The sequence below is a fragment of the Peromyscus leucopus genome, chromosome 12 (genome assembly GCF_004664715.2).
Source record: "Peromyscus leucopus breed LL Stock chromosome 12, UCI_PerLeu_2.1, whole genome shotgun sequence".
NCBI classification, from domain to species: Eukaryota; Metazoa; Chordata; class Mammalia; order Rodentia; family Cricetidae; genus Peromyscus; species Peromyscus leucopus.
The window spans coordinates 40,385,168-40,406,716 of record NC_051073.1 but is presented as its reverse complement, the minus strand read 5'-3'; the positions used below and the strand labels follow the sequence as shown (position 1 = coordinate 40,406,716).

Sequence of the window (21,549 nt, the reverse complement as noted above, 5' to 3'; positions counted from 1 at the left end):
CATTAGAGAGCTGAGGAATCCCCCTATATACACACCCCCGGGAGGAAAACAGTGATAAAACAGTCTTATAAATTTCAAGCCCAGACTACAAAGATGGCCACAGACAACTGGTGTCTACCAACATAATCAAAGTGGTAACCAACTCATTTGTCTCTCTCACTCATGACCCATCATCTCCATGCACATCACTTTCATACCAAGTGTTGACATGTGTAGAAAGGAGACTCTGCCTCATGTGAGGAGAGTGAGTTCTGCCCTAGAGTGAATGGGCTCTGGCCATAACTCTACCTCCATACCAACAAACCACAGAATTTTCCAGCCTTCAATTTTCTCAACAAGAGAGTAAAGGGAAGAATAGTTTTGTGACCCTGATACCTCATCAGATAGCTAGGTAAGCCTTACCTTGGGGTGGACCTGTTGCTGGAAGAGATTGTCATTTGAGTCACTGGGTGAAGTGGGAAGAGTCTGCTCTCTACATGTGAGTGCTGCCCACTTGGCTGAGGGTCCAGAGAGAACAAAAAAAGAAATAAAAATTTAAAAAAATTATCATTTAAAAAACTGGGTAAAAGTAAAAGAAAAAACTATCTAGAGGAATAGAAGGGACTAACTGAAGGGAGAAAGGATGAGAAAAAGGAGGCTGGGAAATCCATGGTATGCTTAAACTAGAAAATAAACTTGTATGAAAACGTCCTTATGTAACACGGCACCATGTACAAATAAAAACTTCAAAATGTTTTAAAGGCTAAAAATATTGTGTCAATTAGCCTATAAAGATGTTGACATCCTAATTCCAGGAATATTTTGAGTGTGCTCAATGCAATGAAAGAAACTGACTCGATTTCATTTTGATATTTCTCAACATTAAGGATAAAGTCAAGTCATTTTAAGGGAAACAGAACTGGGTCAAATATGCCTCCAAAAGAAATTCACCTCCACAGGCAATGCTAATGAGTATAGTTCAGGAAGAAAAAAGATCCCGGGGGCTTATGAGACGACTCAGCAGGTAAGAGTTCTCATGGAGTAGGAGCAATCATCTCTTTGGACGTGAAGGCCCCACAGAGCCTACCTTAGGGGCTCTTCAATGGCAGCATCTGTAATTAGACTTTGATTTTCTCTTGGAATCACAGTCAATGTGTTCGTTTTCTTTGTTAGTATGTTAATGTTTGATATCAGATAAAAACTGAATCAAAATTAAACCGAAGCATTAAAATCATAATAATATAAACATCTGTTGTTTTTTGGTGTTTCGAGACAGGGTTTCTCTGTGTAGTTTTGAGCCTTTCCATGGAGCTCGCTCTGTAGACCAGGCTGGACTCCAACTCACAGAGATCCACCTGCCTCTGCCTCCCGAGTGCTGGGATTAAACCACCGCCGGGCTTATATAAACATCTTTTAGCCCAAGGAAGCCGAGCCCATAGGAGTTGATAAAGTGATGGTTTTTAGAGATGGTGAAGAGGGAGAGGAGGGGAAAGAACAGAGGCGAGGTCTCTCTGTGAACGTGGAGCTCACTGATTCAGTCTGGATGGTCAGTGTGGTCCACGAACTTGCCTGTCTCCCTCTGTGGTGGTTTGAATGGGCAATGCTCCCACCGACTCTGTTACATGAGCATTTTGTCTTTAGTTGGTGGCACTGTTTGAGGAGGTTTAAGGAAAGGCAGCTTTGAAAGAGGAAGCAAGCATGTCACCGAGAGCAACCTTGCCGTATTTCCAGTTCACCTTCTCTGCTTTGTGCTTGCAGTCTCAAGACGTGAGCTCTCAGTTTCTTGTTCTATTCGCCCATGCCTGCTCCCATGCTGCCCGGTATCTGCCCTCTTATCCCTGTAACTGTAAGCCAAAATAAACTTCTCAAAACAAAACAAAACAAAAATTAAGGTGTAAAAAAAAAAAAAAAAAAACCGCGATGGAAACGGGCAATTCACTTTCAGAGAGCTGGGGTAACTCTGTGTGCCATCCCTGTGTGTTGCCAGTTAGCCAAGGACACTTTTGCTCGATTTGTATAAAAATCATGAAAAAGATGCAGCCTTGCTCCCTTGGCGTTACCGGCTCTAGCTGCTGGCCACCCGGAGCACCGGAGCACCGCAAACGCCAGCGACTGCTACCAGCTCAGCCTGCTTTGCCGGAGATTGGAATCAAGGACAGCTGAAAGGTAAACAGCCCAGAGAGGCTTCATCTAGACTCTTGTTACAGCCCAAGGAGCTGCGGAGCCGGCTGACTCCATGAGGGTGGGAGTGCTGCTCTTTATAAGGAAAAGGGGAACTCGTGCATGTTCGGTGTCTCTGGGTGAGGAGGGTGTCTTGGGTTCTTAAAGTCCTTCTGCAAAGCTATTGATCAGAACCATGGCTGACATTTCCGCAACCAAAGCAAAAGTCCCTGTCTGAAACAGTCATGGATGCCAGGACAGTCTTCTAGTGGCTGTGAGGCATTTGAGGAAGACACACACACACACACACACACACACACACACACACACACACAAAGTACTTTCTAGGTAGGGTCAGGATCTTCAGACTCAAGAGAAAATTAACCAGCAGCATCCCTGGTCCTAAGAGCTTTGAGCTTAGCCTGGCCATACTACCTCGTTCTTTAGCTTACAAACAGCCCATCAGGAGACTTCTCCACCTCTGTAATTATGTGTGCCAGCTCCCAGAGTAAATCTGCTCTTATGCATTTCTGAGTTCGAATTTGAAGATGCATCATCCCCCCCCCACACACACACACACACACAAGCTCATGGCTGATGCCTTGGCTGGCCCCAGATGTTGGTGATGTTTTTAGAGGTGACAGAGATGGAAAAATGAGGCATGGTTGGAGGAAGCAAGTCATTAAGAGTGTGTCTTTGGAGGGCATATTTTGCCCTCTCCATTCCTGTCTTACTCTGCTTCCTGACCACCATCACGTGGACTTCTCTGCTCCATCATGCCCTGTTTGCCTGAGGAATGGACAACTCTTACGCTAGGAAACTGAAATTGTTCATGCCAGGAATTCTACCGCAGTGACAAGAACGCTAATGCCCTGTCCCTTTTAGTTCTGACTTTCGGAGAACCCAATACAAGGTCTCACTTCAGTGTAATAAGGATTATGTTAGGTAATGTGTTAAGACATTCAGGGCAATACTCAGCATGTTCATTATTAATTTTCATTAAGTAATAGCTACTACACAAGTTTAATTATTTGAGATAAGGAAGTACAATTAAAGACAACAATGACTTTTGTTTAGGATGATCTGGGAGATTGATATGGAAAGGCATTGTGGATGATATATAGGTGGCTCATTAGAAACCACATTTTACAGTTTCAGGAATTCTTTTAATCTTTTCAAATACCTTTATTATTTCTTACCATAGAAAGACATAAAAAGCAGGTTGCACAATCAAATGAAATACCAGAGTCATCTGGAATGTCACACAAGTCATCTTGAGAAGCAGCCGTTCCAACTGCCCACTTCAGTCTCAACATCTGTAGACACCCTTTCCAGCTGCTGTTCTGGAGGAAGAACTGGGTCTCAGAACAACCAGTGACATCTGTCACTGAGATGTGGAAACAAAGCCTTATTCAGGCCCCTTTTCAATCAGGGGAGCCATGGGTGCATCTCCATGTCCTTCCTTTGTTGAGTTCCTTCTGTCCTCCATTTTCTTGTGGGATCTCACATCCGTCCCTAGGCAATGTCTCTCGTTTCTCTCCTTCCTGTCTTTGGGTCCCTGGAAAAGCATCAGAAAGGGCAAAATGCACTAGCAACTGACCACAATCCCCATTTGTCCCGACAACTAGACAGGAAGAACGCTCTGATTTTGCGGCAGACTTCTATGCCTTACTTTCTACTAACAAATTAACATCAACCCAATTTAACATATTTATAAAGGTTTCAGTCATAAAGAAAAAGAGTTTTTACTAAACTTTAATGTAAGGGCTATGTGACGAATGCAGTGTTTAGGAAGGACCTCCAACCAAAGCAACATTCTCTGGTATATTGGCTGGGATGGGAGTGGTGGTATCATTTACAGTAAGTAAGTACTTCACTTTATTGAACACACACTATTGTTCTAGGATCAGAGTATACAGCAGTAAATAGATCCTACCTTCTGGACACTCCACTATTCATGGAGTAAGACAAAGCATTGATACTTAAGCTTAAAGGGAAATAAAAAAAATAGCTGGTGGTTCACTAATAACTCCAGTAAGGCTATATGATAAGGAACTTTGGGGGGAGGACTCTTTCATTTTGATGTCCTGGCCGTGTCTTTCAGAGCAAAACAATGGCATTGAAAACTGCCTTATCTATGTGTATTTATGTATCTGCATAACATGCAAGATAATTCCTTCTCCATGCTCTTGCTTGAACTAGAAAATTAGGAGTTTAGAGCCTGTGGAACATATGCTGTTATGAGTGGCAGTCACGTGACTGCCTCAGCCCTTCTGGTGCAAAGTTATGGGGGTGTCTGGTTCAAGCAGTTGTTGCTTTTTGGGTTCCTCGATGAATAAACAAATAAAGTTGCTTCATTTCTATCCAACATGATTCCTTCGTGAAGGTCAGAAGGAGAAACAAATGATGGAGCTGAGATAAAAATTAGGAGGAAATTAAAAATTAGACCAGCTCCGGGAAAGTTCTGACAAATGTTTTTCATTAGGTCCATCACTAATATTCATGCAATCAAAATACATATTTAGCAGTCATGAATGTCTCTAGTACTCCCCAGAGCAATATAAAAAGAAAAACTGCAGTGGTGATTTTCTCCAGATTAGCTTTCCTCTTACTGAGATTAGATTATCTGAAAAGCACTCATCAGTAATGATCCCACAGAGACTGGCTGCAAGCATAAGATCAAACCAGCCAATGGATGGGGGAGGGATTCATAAAGCCTCACCTCTAGGTGAGGAGCTATTGACAGCTGATGGTTGTTGGAGAAGGAAGAGTCAGCTTTCTTCAGGAAAGTCGTCCCTCAGAAGCTGCTGATGCTCCAACAGTGGATGGTTCTACACACACACACACACACACACACACACGCACGCACGCACGCACGCACGCACGCACGCACGCACGCAGCACTAAATAGACTCAGTTGTTTTTTTTAAGATAGAAAGAAAAAACACAGAAAACTGGGAGGAAAAAGTGATTGAGGGATAGAGAAGTTGGAGGTGAGAAAATGGGGTAGATTTGATCAAAACACATTATATGCATGTAGGAAATTCTCAAACAATAAAAATGCTTAAAATAATAAACCTAAAATGTAACAAGACTGATACGGACTAATGATGATACAACTTTATGGATATGTCATAACCATTGGGCATATTCTTTACTTGGATGGATTTTAGGGTGTGTGCATCATATCTCAATAAAGAAGTTGGAAAAACTATTGGAACTATATATTTTTTCTTTAATTTGGAAATCATGATAGTCCAATTTTAGTTTTGGTACCAAAATAGAAGAGTTTAGACAGGCATGTTGGCATGTGCCTGAAATTCCAGCACTCCGGAGGCTGAGGCAGGAGAATCAAGTGTTTGAGGACAGTCTGGGCTATATTGCAAGCTCCAGGACAACTGAACCTTTACAACAAGATCCTGTCTCAAGAGAGGAAGGCAGGACAAGCAGAAAGAAATGGAACAGAAGGATGAGAGAGAGGTGGAGGGGAGAGAAGGGAAGGTAGGAAAGAGAAAGGAGCAGAAGAAAAGAAAGGAATTAATTATAATCTAACATCACCGACGAAGAACAGGCCACAAATGCAGCTTTTGGCTCTTTTCCTGCTCTGACTTATAAAAATATTAAATCTACATGTGAGTTCAATTTGTTCTTTAAACAAAAAGTAACACAGTCAACCTTTCCTAACCACGAGTTCCACACCTGTGAATTCAACAAACACATTATCACAAATACTCAGGGAAAATTGTCTCTACTAAAAATGTACAGTGTTTTTTCTTGTTTGTATTTCCTAAACAATACACTGTAACAACTACATCCATAACTTGTACAGTAAAAGTAATCTAGATATAGACTACATGTAACATGTGTGTATATTTTCAAGAAATAGTATGACATTTTGTAAAAGAGACTTGATCATCTTTCAATTTTGGTTTATTTTATCCTGGCATATTTGCTAAAACCAATAGTTTAGAATCTCTCTCTTTTTTTTTTTTTTTCCGAGACAGGGTTTCTCTGTGTAGCCCAGGCTGGCCTCGAACTCACAGAGATCCACCTGGCTCTGCCTCCCGAGTGCTGGGATTAAAGGCATGCGCCACCACCGCCCGGCTCAATAGTTTAGAATCTCTTTCTCTCTCTCTCTCCCTCTCCCTCTCCCTCTCCCTCTCCCTCTCCCTCTCCCTCTCCCTCTCCCTCTCCCTCTCCCTCTCCCTCTCCCTCTCCCTCTCCCTCTCCCTCTCCCTCTCCCTCTCCCTCCTCTCCCTCTCCCTCTCCCTCTCCCTCTCTCTCTCAATAACTCCCTCTCCCCCTCCCCCTCTTTGTTTGTGAATGTGTATAAATTTACTGACAAATTCCACTATTTAATAGATATGCTTTAAAATTTATTGACAAACATCTCTGTTTAATGCAGCTAGCTTTAAACTACTACGTGGATTATTAAGTAGGGAAATGTTTAAAAGAATATGCATTCTAAAACTTTGATTTTGCACTCACATTTTACAATATACTCTATTTAGAGCTGGTATGAAATAGATATTAAATATTAAGTTATCATAAGAAGTACTGAATGAAGCCGGGCGGTGGTGGCGCACGCCTTTAATCCCAGCACTCGGGAGGCAGAGGCGGGTGGATCTCTGTGAGTTCGAGGCCAGCCTCGTCTCCAAAGCAAGTTCCAGGACAGGCACCAAAGCCACACAGAGAAACCCTGCCTTGAAAAACAAAAACAAAAACAAAAGAAGAAGTACTGAGTGGTGTTTTCAAGACGCTTATCATAAGCTATGAACGAAGAAGTTAGTCTTGGCCGCCTCAAAACCGACAAGACAGGGGCTTTGGGCTCCCTTCCCTATGGCTTAAATAATGACAGTCCTGTTCTGCCACATACCGAAGGAGGAGGGCGCTTGGTTTGAAGGCACAGGTGCTGTTCAAAGGATTCTGAAAGTTCCCGTATTTTGGAATGAGCTCCTCTTTGTGACCCCACTGGCTCCTTGAATGACCCATCCACTGAGCATTTTCTGTGATAACGCATAGTAAGATGGCTTCGGGATCCCTGGTCTTCATGGGAATGTCGTCTAGGGTGGCAGTCGGGTGGCGTAATGCTGGAAAATGTGGGAAACTGGAAACATAGAAAAAAAATTTAGTTGACCTCATAATGGGTATATACAATACTAACCCAGAGACAGGTACATATAAAATAACCACTAGAGAAAACATGTTTTGGGAAAATGTTATCTTTTTTCTCAGTAAGAGCTTCTCCTGCCATAACATGGCAGAATCAGTGGTTAAAATATCATGTTGAGTATCTCCAGATTATGATATTGCTTGCTCTTCTACCAACAGGACAGTGGAGGGCTGCAAGCCTAGAGTAAAATTGCCAGAATAATCCTTTAAAAATTTTAGTGACACTACAAATGTTACAGAAATAATGTAAAGATGAATATTTATGGACTTTTAAAATAAATAGAAAATAATGGAGGAATTACGAGGAACAATTAATTTATCACATATATATAACTAATACATATCAAAAGAAGTATAAAATTAAGCATATATGAAAACTTTAAAACCCTACACATTATCAATGCCTAACAAATATCCAGCACGTACACAACCATATCATGAAGGCTTCCAGACACTGAGATCATATAATGACATCAATGTTGGGGTCACAATTTGAAAATAAACAAAGGGCAGAGTTCAGAGAAGCCAAATTTCCTTAAAGAACCATGATGCTCTCTCAGTTTTTCTCACACTCCAGCTCATTTCAGTGTAGACTTTGTACTGAAGACATTTATCTCCATGTGGCCAAATTCTGCACACAGTTTAGTCTATCTCAGTCACTGAGTTGTATTCAACTTAAGTTTCTCACGGGGCCCTTTTGGAAACATTCTTCTCTCCCTTCAATCGCTGTAAATCTTTAGCTTCCTTAGATCTTTCTGTCATGGCGACTCAGAGGTTTTGTTCACTTACCCCATCTCTTGAGTGTGAGGGGCCTCCAAGGTTCTAGATTAGTCCCCCCCTTGTCTTTCTCTTTTCATTCTGTGCTGTCTCCCTACACCTGTCTGGACATCAGTCTCTAGCTATAATCCTAGTTTATATCGTAAATGCTCACTTCTCCCCTGAGTTGTCCAGTCAACTCCCCGCGGTGTTCCATGGACTCCCAAACTGACATATACATCTGAGCTACTCTATAAATCTAGAGAAAGCCATTGTTTTGGACCAGGGAGTGGGAGCCCACAAAGATTCCAACTTGTGCTTTGACTCAAGGTCAGAGAGTCAGAGTTTATGTTGCTCTCCGAGGCTGCATAACAGGGTGCAAAGGCCTGGTTACCAGGTGTCTTATACTCCAAGGCCTAATCACAAGAGGCTTTGCTGTGGGGTGTGGGTACCAGGTGTTTTGAAGGGTCTACACTTGGTTGTATGTTGTGCTTTGATCTTGAAAGGGGGAGGTCTTTTGCCTCTCCCCTTGCTAGTGTATAATAAGCCCATTAGAAATAAATTTGAGGCAACCCTGGGTGTTGACCCAGGACCCTCCTGAAGCTATTCTGTGTCTCTTCTCTTTTTTTCTTCGTCTACTTCTATATTTCCTATCTAGCATTTCTAAATTTCTCACTCCTCTCTTCAAGGGACACTTTGATAGGTTGGGGCTGAACCTCAACAACGAGGCTTCTGAATTGGCTCCCAACAGATCAGGCTAAAATAAAAATGGAGTCACCCATGCTAAATCTCCAAGTAGTTCAACTAAGAACCCAGAAGAAATGGGACAGCTGAATTTCCCAAGCAGGCTAGTTTCAATGGGCATGCTGACGAAGTAGCCCCTGGTTTGATCCTTATGCAAAGATCAAGACTTAAAGTATCTTCATATTAACTAATAAGTCATTTGCCTACTGTTTGCCACTCTAGCCAGCCTTTTAAGAAAAGAAACTTGGAAATAATCTAGCAGATCCTTTTCCCCCTTTGTTTCTGCTATTGTCATTCTCTCTGTGTCTTTAAAACCATCTCTACCCATCAGAATATGCATTGTATTCTGTAGAATGCAGGCATAGAGCACAGTGATCGACCCACTACCAATCCATTCTCGGTAGGAACATCAATTTGAATAATATTTATGCACCAAGCTTCCGGAGCTAAGGGAGTGAGGAGAGAGTACATTAGCACCTGATTTCAGAAGGTGAGAGGGAAAGACATGTTGAAGAAGACAGAAGAGTTGCCTGTATCTTTCCTCTTCCAACTCTAAGCAATGTACAGCCTTTAGAGCAGAGAGGGAGGAACTTAAACCAAGGTCTTAGACTTGAAATCCAGTATCAGGCCCCTACAGTGAAACCCAGTGCCAGGAGCCCCACAGCTCATGCCCCTAGGAAGGTGCACACAGATTAAATCTCTGGAACCATGTTAGACAGGCACCAAGGCAGCACCCCCCGCTTAACTATGAGAGTAGAGGAAGAAGCAGCCAGCACATTGTGGAGCAGGATAAAGTTACTACAAGACTTTGCATTGTAGTTCAGGGCCAGGGATTGCTGCAGTGAAACTCACACCGGACAGAGACTAAGGTTCTAGATTTAAGCCCAATCTTAGAGTGTGTAAGCCTCTAGGCATCCCCTGGCCTCTGGTGGAGATCTGTACACAGATGGGCCAGATCTGTGTTTCAGCTTATATCCTTGCCAGGCATGGAGTAGGCATGTATACCTGCCTATATTGAGACTTCCCATCTTTGTGGCTATAGGACCCAGACTAAAGCTACCCATCTTAGCATCAGTCTAGAAAGCCAAGGGACCGTACTGACAAAACTACCTACAATGTCCAACAGCACAACAGGGAACGAGATTATGTTTGCTAGGGGTATGGATGGTGTGAAGTCGGGTCTGCCTTAGAACTCAGTGACAGACTAGTGGTCCCTACAACTAGGCCAGTGCCACAGTCAGAACCTCTGCAACTGTCCCAATGCCAGAGAGAGACAAGCCACCCTGTCATCACTGTCTATAGCTGGTTATAACAGTCTGGAGTGATGAGTTTACCTCAGCAGCTGGCAGTAGATAGCAGGGTGACCCTTTGTCTTGAGCGGGTGCTGCACTGTCTCAATAGGCTTTGAGCTTGGGCTAAGGGTGTGAGGCAGCATTCTAGTGTCGGCAGTCACATAACTGCTTATTGCAGTTTTTCGGAAAGTGCAAACACCGTAACATGGAGAGCATACTTTCCACTCAGGGAAAGTAAAGGGAGGTAAGCACCCAACTGTGCCCTGAGAGCGGGAAACTGTCCTTCCCCAGTAAGTTTTCCAGGAACCGGGCAGACTCCCACAGTCTAACTACAGGCCAGGGACTATGGACAAACCCTGTGATCTACCTCAGCCAAGGGGAAGGCTGTGGGAACGCAGCACCTTTTTTTAAGGTTCTACTTGATTCATGCTATGCAGCATACCATCTTAGGGTTGGGAACAAAACTTGAGCTTGGGTTTCCCTCTAGTGTTGAGATATATTTACACACCAGCAGGGAGGCGTTCTAACAATTTCCTAGTGCCATCTGGTGACGAAAGAGCAGAAGTAACTTTAGGTTTTGGGAAAAGAAGCCGGCACCAACCAAAACCACACAACAAAAAAAATAGAAACTATACGAAAAGTACAGGTCCAAATAAATACCTCACAAATGAACACAAATGCAGACAGCATTGCACATCCCTGGGGACTGCCAGAGACCCATGATCTCACCTAGCATTCAAAACACGATGCCAGAACTGACTACGAGATTAGTCTGTGTAGGAACTCTTCGTGGAATCCTCCAAGCTGTTTCAGTAAACCCAATGAGCTTCCAGGAAGCACAGAGGAACGATCTGACACTCTAATAAACAAATTTCACAGAAACATGGAGGCAATTGTTAAGACTAAAACTAAAATCTTTGGGGTGAAAGTACACGAGCCAAAACTTAGAACACAACGAAAGGCACCAAGAGCAGAAGAGACCCAAGGGAAGGAAGAATAAAGGAAGTGGAGACAGGCTGCTTGGAAATACAGAGAGGTTAAAATGAAGGAAGAATGAGGAGGGTGTGGGATCTTCTGGGGAACAGGAGCAGAGAAAATATTCAACTTCCCAGGGCTCAGGGGGATCTTGTTAATATCAGAGGGAAAACTTACCAGAGTTATAAAAGAAAATTCCCCAACACAGAGATGAGATCACACACCCAGATCAAAAGTCATAGTCAGACTCAACACACACAAGTGTACTGTAATTTATAATCAGTCCCTCAAACACACACAAATGTACTGTAACTTATAGTCAGTCCCCAACACACACAAGTGTACTGTAACTTATAGTCAGTCCCCAACACACACAAGTGTACTGTAACTTATAGTCAGTCTCTCAAAAACACACACACACACACACACACACACACACACACACAAGTGTACTGTAGCTTATAGTCAGTCCCCAACACACACACACACACACAAGTGTACTGTAACTTATAGTCAGTCCCTCAAACACACACAAGTATACTGTAACTTATAGTCAGTCCCCCAAACACACACACACACACACACACACACACACACACACACACACACACACACACAAGTGTACTGTAACTCACAGACAGTTCTCCCAAACACACCACAGGAGTCAAAGGGAATTTTTCAAAGGCCGAGACAAAACAGAAGGCTCCAAAGTCAGAACAAGTAAAGAAACAAATAGCAGGTAGGTAGGGGTATTCAATGCATGGGACACCTTATTTCTCCACAGAAATGCAGCAGGAAAGAGTGGCATGAGATTACCATGGGGCCACAGAGAAATCAAACTGTCAACAAAACTATTGTGCCTACTACAACAATTCTTTAGAAATGATAGAGAAGTGTGGTGATATTTTATTGTACTCTAATAAGACTTGCCTGAAAATAGAGGACAGAGCCAGTCACAGAGTTAAACACAGAGGTCAGGCAGTGGTGGCACACACCTTTAATCCTCTGTGAGTTCAAGGCCACACTGGGATGCATGAGATTGATCCAGTCTAGGAGAGAAACAGTGCCAGGCAGTGGTGGCACATACCTTTAACCCCAGTATTTGGGAAGCACACATGCCATTTTTTTTTTTTCAGCTCTAGGAAGGCTGAGATAGGAAGTGAAATGACTGGGTGGAGAAAGGCATGTAAGGCGTGAGGAGAGCCTTTTGGCTAAGGACTCAGAGGCGTTCAGTCTGAGGATTCGTGGAGTTGGTGAGGTGAGAAGTGGCAGTGTCTTGTTCCTTTGTCTCTCTGATCTTTCAGCATTTACCCCAATATCTGGCTCCGAGATTTTATTAAGATCATTTAGGATTCGTGCAACAGAGAGGTAGAGACATTCCTAGATGAATGAAACCTGAGTAAGTACATTTCCCTGAATGTCTCCTAAAAAAAAAAAAAAATGTGTAAAGGAGTTCCTTAAACTGAGAGAAACAGACACTAACGAGAGAGAAGAAAGCACTAGATGACATAAAATTCACTGGTAACATTCACAATTCAGACCAGTTCAGAGTGTTCGAAACCAATGCACGTGTTTGGTGTGAAGACTAAAAGGCAGCTAAGATAATAAGTGCATTGATATGTTAATATGTGGACAGCATACAGACATGTAGACAGGGGCGTCACAAGGGAGATTATGGGGAAATGGGGTGAATACGCAGGGGTCTTGCATTACAGCGTATTTATATACCTGTCTCTTATCTTTCCAACGACAGCAATTGCTATCATTTCATATTAATTCATTATAATTAACTCATGATTTTTATTTTATAAATTGAATTGCTGCTCAGTTCTAAAACTAAAAATGAAGCTAAATAAAATCTTCTCATCCTTATAGTTTTGTTCTCAAGGATGTCCCATCGTAATGCATGCCTGGTTCAGCCCCCTCAGTGTCCCCACACTCAGTGGACGGCAGAGGAACTGCCCTCAACACCCAAATGAGCAGTGCGCAGATTCCCCTTCTCAAGTGTGTCTCAAGACCAGTCATTTCTTTAGTCCAAGGCATCATTACCACCTTTATTAGATTGGCATTGCTCACCTAATGCACACTCCTGGGCGAGCACAGCTTGTATCTCCACCAACTTCCTTTGCTTTCCCTTTCCCAAAGCGAACAGGATAGTTAAAACTACGATAAACTCCCACCTGTCACCTTCTCATTTTGCACCATCTCAGCTGAGTGACCTGGCCTCTCCGATCTTTAGTGAGTGCTCCAGCTCTCCTCTCTTGCGCAGGGCAGGACTATAGAGGGAGTCCTCCCTACAGTGATCTCATCCACCACCACCACTTTTCACTTCCCTAAGAGTTATGAAAATCACTGATAAAAGCAGAGTGTGATAGCTCACCCCTTTAGTTTCAGCACTCAGGAGGCACAGGCATATGGATCTCTGTGAGTTCTAAGCCAGCCAGAGTAACATAGTGAGGCCCTAACTCTTAAATAAAATAAAGAGACCCACTGACACAAAGATGTCCTCTATCATGCCAAATTCAGACGAAATTCAGCAAGTAAGGCAGGAGAGAGATGTACTCATCTTCTCCCTGCCTAACAAATTGTCTTAGGGCTTTCCTTACAAAACAGCCAAATGTACAAAAACCAAGAGAAGGACCCATATATAAAAGATAGCTTTCAGACCTCTTACACAAATCCATAAAAGAGTTCATACTTTTTCACAATTGCAACAACTCTGACGAGACACTTTCCAACAAAGGCACCTCCACCAACAAGCAGATGGTGACTCCTGCTTTGTGTCTTCAGGAATAAAGGCCTTTGTGCATAACCAGGCCATGTGAATTCCTCCCTTTTGGCTATTAAAAAGCTTTACCAATCCTTCCCTCTCATTACACGTACCTGAGGCTTGGCAGAGTGTAGATCCAAGATTGTAATTAGTTTACTCATTCCTGAGTGTAAAATTTATTTATTTATTTATTTATTTATTTGTTTTCCACTCATTGTTTCAACTTTGACCAGGGTAATCATTTTTCACTCTCCCAAGAAACAGCAATTCCCCTAAAAACCCTTTCTCAGCTACTCTGGTTGAGTCAGGTCTCTAGTAGAGGCTTTCCTAGGATCCCACAGGCCTCCTTTATGATACTACACAACTGTAACCAGGGATCTGGCTAACTGTTCAGTGTCGCTTCACCATTAGGCCATTTGCTCTATCATATCAAGGGCCATGTCATACATAGTACCTGCCCCCTTGACTTGTCCATACCATGAGTTAAACGCACCCAGAACGGGCAGATGCACACGCAGATGAGGGTGCCAGAGGACCAAGGAGGTGGCTGTGAGATTGTGTTTTCTAAGAAAGTCAGAAGCTACACCTGTAAAGTCTCACCAACACAGCTGTCTAAACAAGAGCTGAACAAGGACACCAACAGACATGCTAATGTGGACAGCGGGAAAGCCCTAGAAGACTCAACCCTACACAAAGAGCTACAGGCAACTAATGAAGGTTGGGAACAGGAAAAAATGGTCTTCTCCAGGGATGAGCCTACCAACTCATTATCCCATAAATGGTCCGCCCTGAAAATATATACACAAGTAACTTTATAAAGACTTATCAGTTTGTACTTATATATTTAGGAATATATATATTATATATATAGACTATGATATATATATATATATATATATATATATATATATATATATAGTCAGCAATTAATGAAAAAGAGGCCATCAACTTGAAAGAGAACAAGGAGGGGTGTATGGGAGAACATGGAAGGAGGAAAAAGAAGGGGTAAATGATATAATTATATTATATTGTCAATAAGTTTTAAAAAATTTAAAAATGAGATATCTAGTGACATAAATGTTTATGTTATTTATCAAGAATATAAAAATGGTCAATGATTACATAAAATAACAATGTATCTTTTGGGTTAGCCTTAAAAAACATATTTAAACAATACCAACACCAGTCAGAATACAGGACCAGCTTCTTGTACATAGGACTATCAATGTGTAGAGCATTCCTTGAAAGCCTTGAGATCTACTTGTCAACAAGCTGCTTAGATCTGGCCATTGGGCATTGTTACAGCGTGAGCTGTGTTGCTCCAAGGCTCTAGACTGATGCTCCCAGTAACTCAGAATGTGACTGTATGCAGCAGTAGGGCCTTTACAGAGCCATTTAGTTACTGTGGCCTTTAGAACGAGCCCACTTCACTGGTCTCTCAGGAGAGGAAGAAATGCAGGTGCACAGAAAGACAGAAGACAGGAACTTGCTTACCATAGAGAAGCCACATAAAGACCTAGTAAGGAAGGCACCACTTCAATCAAAGCAGAGGTCTCCTAAGATCCAGAATGCCAAGAAAATGAATTTCTGATGTCTATGCTACCCAGTCTGCAGGATTAACAAGGAACTCATCTATCTGGAATCTTACTCTCATCACAATGGTTGGTTAGCACTTTAATGCAGCTGAGTTAAATCTGCCAGTCTGTTTCCTGTGGGTCAGTCACAGTACTTGTTGCTGTGGAAAAGTGGAGAGCAGAGAGGCTCAGTGCCTGCCTCTTCCAGTCAGGGTTTGCTTAGGAGGCAGGCTTGCCACAAACGGTACACATGACTATTCTAGCTGAATGGCATACATTTTAAGGTACGCTTGTCCAACCTTTTGACATCGCAGTACAACATCATCTTCAAAGTTCATGCTTGGGATCTCATGATCAAGTTACCAAAACAAAAAAATTGGAAAATAAATACCTCAATGTCTTAAGTAAGTCTACACTTTTGTGTTGGGTGGCATTCATAATTGTCCTCAGCTGTATTCTCAGACCAGAACATACAAGGGGAAAGAAGAAAAAATGACTATATGAAGCAATAATAAGGTCAACTGTTTATATTTACATGGATCCGGGGACCTGGATGGGGAATCAGGGAGACTTCTGTGAATGTGTGATGACTGAGTTATAATATGCAGAGACTCAGTGGGGGAATACAGACTGCTTTGTATCTGACGATGAGCCCCACACATGGGTAGGGACACTGTCACAAAAGGAGCTTGCTGGTGGGCTAGGGAATAAAGAGAGCCTAGGAAGGGACAGAGAACTGGGGTTAAGAGATACGATGAGATTCCAGTAGGGCTGTAGTGCAGGTGTGCCATGATAAGGCAGCCTAAAACCATCTAAGGTTTGCTGTGTGATGTAAGGATGTTTTCTTTCTTTTCTTCTCCTTTTGTAGTCTAGCAGTTCTCTTCAGCAATGTTTTATGATCGTTAATAATAGTAAGTACTTACTTGGTACTTGGTGCTATACTGAGCCTTTATGTATATTAGTCACTGAATGTCAGAGGCATGACTACCCCAGGTCCCATTTAGGGGAATCTGAGCAAAGACATTAAGGACCTTGTCTGGAGCCACACTGCCAGGGGAAGCAGAAGGCAACCGCATGAGCTCCTTCCAAACCTGTCCCCCTCTCTCCTGCGTAACAGCTTCCCCACTGCGGCCTCCCAGAGAAGAGAGTAAAGGCCATAGAGTACTGTGCTGAAAGCTCCACTATTGTCCTTCCCTCCCGTGCATTACAGAATGGCTACCTATTCAAATTGAATACGAATGTAATGTAAAATATGAGAAGCCATTCACTGCCAATCATACAATATTGTAGTAGCACTTCTTTCCAATTTTTTTGAGAGATACCTTTGGGGTCCAGTCCCAGTGTACCCCTTTAGTAAACAACCACAGGAGAACCACTATAGGAATGAGTATATATAACTACCCTTAGGGTCATCAGGGACAAAGGTTAAAATTTTGAGAACTTACTACTTTAATTTGAAAATATGCCAAAAGAATAGAAAATAGAGAAATTCGATCTGAAGAAAGCCAAAAGAGAATGCTGGGTGTCGAGGGGGAAACTTGTTTGTTCCCCTCAAATGACTTCGTAGGGACAGTCATACGTGGTGTCTACCCTGGAGCACGAAGGAACTGAAGATTCTTCAGCAGTCAGGGCCCTCAGTCTCTGCTCCAAGTGATGTTTCATGTGGTGCAAGGACCCCTCTCACAGGGCTCAGATGATGCAGAACAAGGTTACAGGAACTGTAGTAAGCCGTGGAGAGGAGTAGACATCTGAATCCACTAAGCTTTTAGAAATGCATTCATACAATGAGCAGAAGAAATGGTTGACATGGAAACGGGCTTACCTCTGTTTTGTATCCCTGTGATGATGGAAGGAGAAGGCAGAATGTATAATAACAGGCTTCATCTTACCTCCTTTGCTTTTTACCCAAGACAGTAAGTTAAAGCTAGATTCCTCAAGTCTTTAAATCAGCAATCACAAATTGAGTCTGAACAAGAAGTCATGTTCTGTGAGAAGGACTGACTTTCACCCCTGACTATAACCTCATTCTTTCTGACGGTTCACATTTCTACTAGACTAGAATTTGCACGAGCATTAGAGACCATGTGTCTCTATTTTTACTTCATAATCCCCATGTTTGGCATAATACCTGGAACAAAATACGTGTTCAATAAACATGTTGAAGGAATTAATGTTCTATTACTGTGTTATTGAATCCTAAGACTGATAATGATGGATTAGAAAACACATTCAGAACAGGCAAGAAGGAGGAAGCTCTTCCCATTCATATAACAACAGTGAATCGAGATCATTCAGATGCAGAGATGGAAGAGGTTTTGATGAGATCAATGGGAAAGAAGAAAGAAGAGAATGAGAGAATGCATTTCATTCATTAAAACAAGACACAAAACCTGAAAAGCAATGCTGTCCAGAACTCGACAGGAAGGCCCTGCTGCTGAGGACATCACATACTTGAGACAGACGATGGAGACATCAAGCTGGTGCTAACCTGGCAGTCATACCCCTACTGGCTACTTTTCACAGTGCTACCGAAGAAGAAAAACCATCATGAGTCTTCCCCAGATGTTTCTCCTTATGAGCTGCAATAACAACTGACCTGGGAAGACTTGTCCACTGGTGTAATAGTGGAATGAATATCACAGGGTAAATCAGCCACTTTCTGACTGGATTTAAGACCCACTCAACAAGAAAAACATGCCTGGCACCATTATTGGGACAGGAACCAGTTGCTGGACTGACCATAGACCCTAGGAGAGAACCTATTACTTTTTTTTTTTTTTTTGGCTTTTTGAGACAGGGTTTCTCTGTGTAGTTTTGGTGCCTGTCCTGGATCTCGCTCTGTAGACCAGGCTGGCCTCGAACTCACAGAGATCCACCTGCCTCTGCCTCCCGAGTGCTGGGATTAAAGACATGCGCCACCACCTCCCAGCTGATAACCTATTACTATTAATCATTAACTCCTATCATTATACCCATAGATCAATGCATCCCCCTCACCCTTCATCAGAGATGCTTCTGATTGTGGTAGATGATAATCAACACAGAAATAGCTGACTTCAGAATGCCTCGCCATAAATAGAACATATAAACCACACCTCCCCCTTCAGAAGCTCGGGGGTCACTGTGAAAGAGGGGGTAGACATTATTTAAGAGCTTGAGGTGGTGGACGACCACAAGGAAGCAGTGTCCTCTGGTCCCATCAGAGAAACTGACATATGAGTTCAGTGGTTATAACAACATGCAGAAACCTCTGAAAGCTCGAGATAAACCAAATCTCAGCATGGGGGGCGGGGCACATGGTATCTCACCCCTAGTCAAGTAGCTATTGGCCATTCTTAGCTGCTGGAGGAGGAAAGGTCAGTTTTCTCTAACAGTGCAGCCTCCGATAGGTTGACCAAGCTGCAGTGGAAGGCCACACATCCAACATGTGAACATTTGAGCAGCACAAACTGCAAACCGGTCTTGATGGGGGGAAAGGAGACACAAAGTTGGGTGGGAGAAGGGTGGGCGGGAGGAGAGGGGTGGGCAGGTCTGCAAGGAGTGACGAAAAAAAAGCAAATATGGTCAAAACGCATTGTGTGAAATTCTCCAGGAACTAATTCTAAAGGAAAATTGAAAACAATGTTAGTCCAAAGTGAGAAAAATTCTAGCACATTTTGATGATAAAACAGAGATTTGATTTACCAAAAAAGCAGCATTATTGATTTAAACGAAGGAGAAGCCGCAGGCTTGTTTTCTGGAACTCCGGCCATGTCGGTTCTGTGTCTATCTCAGATTTTAAATTTTATGCCACATTTTGTCTCTTAAAGAACATACAAGCATGCTCATTTGTTAATTATAAAACGGATTATTTCTCTGGACACTCTAGCCAGGTTAAAATAAGGAAATGGTCAAGTTAAAGACAAGCAGAAAAATACACTACAGGTACACCATTGAGAGACACTGTTGACAATAAATCTGTGGTTCCCCGCCCCCCAAAACACGGCAGGCTAACCATGAATTATCTAAACAAAGTGGATTATGTGTGTTTAAAAGCATAATAAACTTGTTTCTTTTGGAAACTGTACTTTGTAAAGCAGATTGCTTCTTTAATTTTCACGCTCCCTGTGGCCCTAGGCAGCTATTGCAATAAACAGCAAATCACAGATTTTCTCTCATTATCTTTGCCTGGTTCCCATACCTGGAAGCTTCAGGCTAATTGTACTCCTGCTTCAAAGATTTTGAAAAAATCTCGTTACGTCTGAAACATTGAATTGTGCTGAGATCACATGTGAGCACATCATGCAGGCGTGTGTTTTAAAACCGAGACGTGGAAGGCTGGAACTGAGTCTCCCAGAGAGCGGCCGGTCCCACGCCTCGCTTCACCCGAGGAAATGGAAGGGAGGAAGTAAGTGCTCGCACTAATCCTTTGTCACTGACCTTTCATGAGGTTAGGGGCTTCTTTTGAAATGTTTGTGTCTCAGAGACGCCTCATCCCTCAAGCTGTTGGTCAAGGGCAGCACAAGTTATTCCCGGGTACACTTTACAACCATTGTGTATGTGGGGCCCTGGAACGGACCGTAGATAGGGTTACCCACAACCTTACTTTGCTCTGGGGTTGGCAAAGAAGGGGTTTGGTAAGCTGTCTCTACTAGCTGGAATACTAAGTGACTTGTGAAAAAGAAATGGCATTCCCTGTGTACCTGTGAAGTAGATGACGTGCGTGTGGAGCCTTTCAGCACAGCGGCTGAATAAGGGAATGTGCCGGCTATCTGCAGGAGCATCCTAACCTGGCCCAGCCTGCCCACGCGCTCCTCGGAGCTTCCTCTGGCATTGTATTCCTTGCCTCTGGCTGCTATGGGCAGGGTTTGAGGGCTGTTCCATCTCTAATCATATAAGCAATGGCAACCAAAAGAAAAGGTGTATTATATTTATCAAAGGCAGTGATTTGCTGTGTGGAATCTCCGGTCCCTTAAAGGCCATCATATACATGAGCTAATTGCACTGTTTCAAAATTGGAAGTCACACATTGACCCATAACATCTACACAGAACAACTACAAATTCCTCTCCTTTGGCTTATATACTGTTACTTAGTGGTATGAACTCTGATTTATCAGGAACAATGAACAGTAATTCAAGACATCTTAGATCACTTAAAATGAAGAAACCATTACTTAAAACTTAAAACACTAGTCCTTTGAAAGGGCAATTCAAACACATAAAAAGGATTTTGTTTTATAAGAATGGAAAAATTTGGAAACATTAATTTAAGCCAAAGAACTCCTCAAATATTCTCTAAGATAACACCCCCCCACCACCACCACTCCAGCTCCCCTGACTTGATGGTCACTCACTGGGCAGGGCAGGGAGGCTTTCCTGTAGCTGGCTTCTTGTGGTCGGTGGTGGTCCCGGAGTCCTCGCTCATCCTTTTCTCTCCAGCTGTGACCCCAAAAGCTGCTCATCCATTTGGCAAAAGACACATCATCATCATCATCGTCATCTCTGTGCTCCATGGAAATGTGACTCAAAATATTAAAGGCCTGCCCCTAAAACTGACAGAGATATAACCCAGGCGTTGATGAATCCCACCCAGAACACTGAAAGAAACTGGTGTTTGAAATGGTCTCTGATAATGGCATCCTCAAAAAAGAAAAATTTACCAAACAACCACTTCATCATCAGGCAGCCTGGAGCAATGTCTATTTATAAACTGCACAGCCCACACTCCCCTCCCCCTTGTCTCTTTAAATTGAGAGGCTGTTTAATCCTCCTGTTTCCAGGGCTGTGCCTCACAGCCTAAGGGCAGGCAGCAAAGTCCACTGCCTGGTTTTCTCTGAGCCTTTCTGCCAAAGGCATGCGGCGGCATCTCCAGCTGTCAACAGTGATGAAGCGTGACCCTCACAATATGCTTGTCAGCTCCAGGCTGGCTGAAATGGGGCCACATCCAAACGACAGACAACTGGAGCTTGCAAGGTAGTGAGCTGTGGGTATCTAAAGCTGGATGCCTTTCTAATAAGTAAAAATTATATAGAAAAAAAATGTCTCTAGGTCAAATTGGATAGCTTTTTTATTTGAGCATTATCTGTACATATATATATATATATAATATACAAATCTTAAGTGTATATCTTAACAAATTTTTATGT

At 42.8% G+C, this 21,549-nt stretch overlaps 1 protein-coding gene across 1 annotated transcript; it reads right to left on the bottom strand.

Annotated features, from left to right (window-relative positions):
* Window positions 1-3,311: 3,311 nt before the first annotated feature.
* Window positions 3,312-21,280, bottom strand: Lnp1 (leukemia NUP98 fusion partner 1). The gene is made up of 3 exons (XM_028867525.2): window positions 20,758-21,280; window positions 7,016-7,246; window positions 3,312-3,697 (listed from the first exon to the last, which is right to left on the bottom strand). Exons 1-3 carry the CDS (start codon window positions 20,914-20,916, stop codon window positions 3,548-3,550), a joined length of 540 nt encoding a protein of 179 aa, XP_028723358.1. The 5' UTR covers window positions 20,917-21,280; the 3' UTR covers window positions 3,312-3,547.
* Between the last annotated feature and the right edge of the window lie 269 nt (window positions 21,281-21,549).